The sequence below is a fragment of the Lutra lutra genome, chromosome X (genome assembly GCF_902655055.1).
Source record: "Lutra lutra chromosome X, mLutLut1.2, whole genome shotgun sequence".
In the NCBI taxonomy this organism is placed as follows: domain Eukaryota; kingdom Metazoa; phylum Chordata; class Mammalia; order Carnivora; family Mustelidae; genus Lutra; species Lutra lutra.
In genome coordinates this window covers 52557037-52563862 of record NC_062296.1, presented here as the reverse complement: position 1 = coordinate 52563862, position 6826 = coordinate 52557037, and the positions used below count along the sequence as shown (strand labels likewise).

The following is a 6826-nucleotide window of genomic DNA, read 5'->3' as shown; positions in this document are numbered from 1 at the left end:
TCTCTCTCTCTCTCTTAAATAAATAAATCTCTTCAAAAGTTGACATATATCTAGAGAGACTGACAGTGAAAACAAAAGCAAATACATGATTTACCAATATCAGAAATGAAATAGGCTATCACTGTAGATGTTGGTAGATGTTGCAAGTATAATAAGGGAATACTATAAAGTAATCCACACATAAATTTGTAAGTTAGATAAAAAGGACCGATTCATTGCAAACAACAAACCACCATGACTCAAACAATATTAAATAGTTTTAGTACTATAACTATTAAATAAATTGACTTCACAATTTTAAAATTCCTGAAAAATAATCTCCAGGCCCAGATAGTTTCACTAGGGAATTCTAAGAAACATCTGAAAAAAAATTAACATCAATTCTACACAATCTTTTCCAGAAAATGTAAAAGGAGGGAACCTCCTTTTATGAGATCAATATTTCTAAAACCTCTACTCTGTTCGCCATTTCTATAACTTTACCATTTCAAGAATGTTCTATAAAGGAAAACATACAGAATGTGACATTTGGAAGTGGTTATTTCACTGAGAGTAATTCCCTGAAGGTTCACCCAAGTTGTTTTGCAGGTCAATAGTTATTTCTTTTCATTGCTGAGTAGATTTTATGGCATGAATATATCACAATATGTTTCATTTATGAAAGGATATTTGGGCTTTGAATTTTAAGGCTACTATGAACAAAGCTGGATATACCAGTTTTTATGTGTGTATAAATATTTATGTCTCTGAAATAAATATCCAGAAATACAATAGCTAGATTGTGTGGTAAGCATATGTTTTTTCTTCTAAGAACTTGAAAACTGTTTCCCAGAATGGCTGTATCATTTTACATGCCCCAAAATAAAGTATGAGAAAGCAATTCTATGAATCATCAACAACATTTGATGTATTCACTATTTTTTACTTAAACTCTTCTAATAGATGTGTAATGATATCTCCTTGTTTCTTTTTTAAAAATTAACATACAGAGTATAATTAACATAGAGTGTTATGTTAGTTTCAGATTTACAATACAATGATTCAAAAAAATCTATGCATTTTCTCAGGACTCATCAAAATAACTGTATTCTTAATCCTCTTTATCTATTTCACCTGTCCGCCAACCCTCCCCCTTCTGGAGACTACCAGTTTGTTCTCTGTATTTAAGAGCCTGGTTTTTAATTTGTCTCTTTTTTCTTTGTTCATTTATTTCTTAAATTCCACATATGAGTGAAATCATGGTATTTGCCTTTCTCTGATTGATTTATTTCACTTAGCAATTATATCCTCTAGATCCAACCACGTTGTTACAAATGACATGATTTCATTCTTTTTTATGGCTAAGTAATATTTATTACATGGTTAAGGTATATATATATGTATATATATATATTACATCTGTTTTATTCTTCCATTCTTGGACACCTGGGTTCCTTCTATATCATAACAATTGTAAATAATGCACAGTAGACATAGAGGTGAATAAATGTTTTTGAAATAGTGTTTTCATTTTCTTTCATTTCATACCCAGCAGCACAATTACAGGATCATATGGTAATTCTATTTTTAGTCTTCTGACTAATGTTCATATTGTTTTCCAGAGTGGCTTCATCAACAGTGCATGAGGGTTCCTTTATTTCTGCATCCTCTCCAACAGTTGTCACTTCTTATTTTTTTTTTTATTTTAGCCATTCTTACAAGCATAAAATTATATCTTATTGTAGTTTTCATTTGCGTTTCCCTGATGATTAGTGCTGTCAAGCATCTTTTTGTGTCTGTGGGGCATCTATATTCTTCTTTGTAAAAATGTCTATTCATGTCCTCTGCCCATTTTTAAAGTGGATTATTTTTTTCATGGTGAGTTGTATAAGTTCTTTATATATTTAAAATATTAACCCTTTATCAGATATATCTTTTGCAAATATCTTCTCCCATTCAGTGAGTTGCTTTTTTGTATTCTTGATGGTTTCCTTTACTGTGTAAAAGCTTTGCAGATTAAATTGACATTTTACTAGTGACCGGACATGATAAATATCTTTTGATATGATTACTTGCAAATTGCATTTCCTTTATAGTTAAATGTCTGTACATTTCTCTTTCTAATCGGATTGTTTCTTTTTTATTGTTGTTTTGTGTTTTTATGTAGTCTATACATGATTACCTTCTCAGATTTTCTCCCATGTCTGTTGCTTGTCTTTTCATCATTTTAACAGAGTTTTTGGCAGATTATAATGTTTTAATTTCAGTTAAGGAATTAATAACAATTTTTCATATTTTAATTTTATGGGTCATGTTATTGGTATCATACTTAAGAAAAGTTCACCAAGTCTCGTGCAACAATTATTCACTCCTATATTTTCTTTTTCAACAATTATTACAGATTTAATCACATTTAAATTGTGATTTATTTGAAAATAAAACTGGACTACTTTTTAACACCACACACAAAAATAACTCAAAATGGATTAAAGAACTAAACTTGAGAACTGAAACCATAAAAATCCTAGAAGAGAGCACGGGCAGTAATTTCTCTAACATTGGCCATAGCAACAGCTTTTTAGATATGTCTCCTGAGGCAAGGACAACAAAAGCAAAAATAAAATTATTGGGACTTCATCAAAATAAAAATCTTTTGCAGAGCAAAAGAAACAATCAACGAAACTAAAAGACAACATACAGAATGGGAGACAATGTTTGCAAATGACTTATATAACAGATTAGTATTCAGACGAGATCGGGCGCGTTCAGGGTGGTATGGCCGTAGACGACAGATTAGTATTCAAAATACATAAAGAACTTATAAAACTCAACACTCAAAAAATGAATAATCCAATTTAAAAATGGGCAGAAGACATAAACTTTTTTTCTTTCCAATAAAGACATCCAGATGTCCAACAAACACAAGAAAAGATGCTCAACATCATTCATCATCAAGGAAACATGAATCAAAACTACAATGAGATATCATGTCACACCTCTCAGAATGGCTAAAATCAACAACACAAGAAACAACAGGTGTGGGTAAGGATGTGGAGAAAGAGGAGCCCTTTTACACTGTTGATGGGAAAGCAAACTGGTGCAGCCACTCTGGAAAACAGTATGGAAGTTCCCCCAAATTTTAAAAATTAAACTGCTATCAGCAATTGAACTACTAGGTATTTACACAAGGAATACAAAAATGCTAATTCAAAGGGATACATGCACCCCAATATTTACACTAGCATTATCTACAATAGTCAAATTATAGAAGCAACCCAAGTGCCCATCAATAGATGATTAGATAAAGAAGTGGCATATACAAATACAATGAGATATTATTGAGCCACAAAAAAGAATGAAATTTCACCATTTACAACAGCATAGATGGATCTGGAGATAAGAAAGAGAATGAAAGACAAATACCATTTGGTTTTACTTATCTTTGGAATTTAAGAAACAAAACAAATGAGCAAAAGGAAAAGAAAAAAGGTGAAAACTGGGGCACCTGAGTGGCTCAGTTAGTAAAGGGTCTGTCTTCAGCTTGTCATGGTCCCAGGGTCCTGGGATTGAGCCCCACATTTTTGGGCTCCCTGCTCAGTGGGGGACCTGTTTCTCCCTCTCCCCCTGCTACTCCCTCTGCCTGTGCATGCTCTCTTTCTCTCTTTCAAATAAATAAATGAGATCTTTTTTAAAAAATGACAAGAAAAAAGAGGAAAACTAAAAAAGACTCGTTAAGAGGAAAACAAACAGTTACCAGAGGAGAGAGAGGTCAGCTGGAAGATGGGTTAAATAGTTGAAAGTGATTAAGGGTACATTTATCTTGATGAGCATTGAGTGATATATGGGATTGTTGGATCACTCTATTGTACACCTGAAACTACTATAACACTGTATATTAACTACACTGGAATAAAAATAAAATAAATATAAAAATAGAATATATTATGATTTATTTGATGAAGTTTTTTGCATATGGTGTAAGAATTAAATTGAGATACATTTTTTTGGCCTCTGGATATCCAGTTATTTCAACATAATCTATTGAACTACTATGCTTCCACCACTGAAGAGCTTTTACTTCTATACCTAAGCACTGAATTTTTGAGAGATTATAAATGCCATTACATTTTTTTATTGAAGTATAATTAACATACAATACTTTCATTGTACAATATAATGACTCACCAGTTCTACACATTTCTCAGTGCTCATCAAGACATGTGCCTCTTAATCGCCTTTTTCTATTTCACCAATCCCTCCTACCTCCCCTCTGGAAACCACCAATTGTTCTCTGTACATAAAAGTGTGTTTCTATGTCTCTTTTTTTCTTTGTTTTGGTTCTCAAATTCCACATGGTATTATATTTTAAATTTCACTTTCCTTGTGGCTATTGCAAGTGTAGAAGTATAATCAAATTTTATGCTGATCTTGTATTCTGCAACTTTGCACACTTTAGTTCTGGAGGTTTTGGTAGATTCTTGAGATTTCCTGTGGAGACCTTCATATCAACTAAAAAGTGGAACAATTTCATTTCTTTCTTAAGCTTTGTATACCTTTTTTTTATTTTATTGCTTTATAGAGCTGGATAGGAATTCCAGTTCTATGTTAAGAGTAATGAGTGCACAATCTTGCATTTTCTTTTGCCATTGAATTTGATACTAACTGTAGGTTTTGTCTTGATATTCTTTATCAAATTGAGGAAGTTCCTATTTTTTCCTAGTTTTCCAAGAGTTTTGGTGATGAATGAGTATTGAATTTTGTCAAATGGTTTTCCTCTATTAGTTGACACGGTCATGTGATTTTTCTCTTTTGTCTGATAACATGGTGAATTACACTGATTATTTCCTGTCAGAAGATTATCAATTTTACTAGATGTTTTAAGACACCAACTTTCAGCCTTGATAATTTTTTCCCATTGTTTGAAAACAAGTTTGTTTTAATTGAAGTAATTTTTTGCTTTTATCTTTATTATTTAATTTCTTTTATTTTGGGGTCTGATTTCTTTCTAGCTTTCTACTTTCTTGAGATGGATTCACAGATCATTGATTTTCAGTCTTCTTTCTTATCTATGCATTGCTTTGTTATACTTAATACATTGAATGCTATGCTTTCTTATGCATTTAATGCCCTCCAATTATGTCATTACATGTTTTGCATAACTTTTGATATGTCATATTTTTATTATCACTCAGTACAGTATAGTTTCTAATTTCCAAAATAATGTCTGTCTTGACTTATGGATTATATCAAAGTGTCCTTAATTTTTAGGGAGTTTGAGATTTTCTACTTATCTTTTTGTTATTGATTTTAAAGTAAATTTTATTATGGTCAGAAAATTTATTTTATTTCAACTCTCTGAATTTGTTGAGACTTGCTTTATGGCTCAACACAGTGTTAATTTTTGGTAAATGTTTCACATACACTTGAAAATAATGACCTTCAATGACTTGAAGGAGGGCCTGAAGAATCTTCTGTGAGGGTCATCTCCCTTGGTGGGTGAAGCTTTCCTCACAGCACTTGGGGGAAGACAGGTCTGAAATAATCACAAAATAAATGCACAATTGTAGAATCTGAAAAGTGCTATTAAGGAAGAATAAAGAATGGGATAATAGATCATAACAGAGAAATCGTCTGGCTTAGTTTGGGAGTTCAAGGCAAAATTCTAAGGTATTAACATTTAACTAGGTAGCTAGAGCTGAAAGATAAGACATTAACTCATGCAAAGAAATGGAGAGAAATTGTCCAAGTTTAAAGAAAAAGTATGTGTTAAGGCTCTGAGACAGAGAGGAGGATGATAAGTTTGAGGAAAAGAAAATAGGCCAGTATATCAGGAGGAATGTGAGCATGAAGGGAAAAATACTGTGAGATGAGCTGGAGAAGTCCTCTTGGGGGATAATGCGAGATTGTAGGGCATATTAAGAATTTGGGTGTCAAGTAAAATGGAAAAACACTTATAGTAGGGCTGTGGCATGATCTGATTTACATCTTTAAATATCACTTTGGTATTTATGTGACAAATTTATTATAAAGTGAGATGAGAGGAAATATGGAAACTAATTAGAAGGATATGAAAATAGTGAGAGATAGTGGTGGCTTAGTCCTAAGCGATGGTCATAAAGAAAAAAGTGCATAGTTTTTGGATGTATTTTGCATGTAAAATTGACAAAACTCACTGATGCATTGGAGTGGTGAATTAGAGAGGAGGCATATAAATTATGCCCAGGTCTTTTGACATGAGCAATTGCGTGATATAAAACTGAGTCCCCACCCTTAAGGAGACAACATGACAAACAATCCCATTGAGATACAGTATACAAGTAGCATTTTGAAAAGTGCCTGGAGTATACATGAAGGAGATTTATTTACTAATCTCAGAGTTTGTGCTGTGGAGGCAGGGATCACACTTGGAGATTTCTCCAAGAACAAAAGGGCTGCAGGTGTTGTTTCTCTCCCCCTCTCAGTGGCCTAGACAACTGGTGTGGGAATCAGTGAGAACAACTTCCATCTAATTTGCTAACATTGTGCACCCTGCCACCACATTCTCTTATGGATCTGCACCATCCAGACTGTCCCACCAGATAGCAATCCCTCCAAAGGAGTTCCTGTCCCCTCTCATCTTCTAAGCAGCCCCAGCAGGGAATGGTAGAACTCCAAAATCACTTCTGCCCTGGGGAGAAGGGAAGATAATAAGACACACCAGCTTGAGTGCAGTCTCAGCAGTCAAAATTCATAACTGGCAGTGTGGAGAGAGTGCTCTGACAGTCAGTATGTCTGCAGCCAGGTCAGACTGACTGGGGACAAGTCTCTGATCTGACTTTCAGATCCATCCACCAACAAAAACCTCTCA

General features: G+C 33.4%; 1 protein-coding gene across 1 annotated transcript in view; it reads right to left on the bottom strand.

Annotated features, from left to right (window-relative positions):
- Positions 1-3900: 3900 nt before the first annotated feature.
- OPHN1 (oligophrenin 1) overlaps positions 3901-6826 on the bottom strand; it is a 559535-nt gene continuing 556609 nt past the window's right edge. The window contains exon 24 of the mRNA XM_047715717.1: positions 3901-5512. Within this exon, the coding sequence (XP_047571673.1) occupies positions 5488-5512 (25 nt within the window). The 3' untranslated portion in view covers positions 3901-5487. The remainder of the gene's footprint in view (positions 5513-6826) is intronic.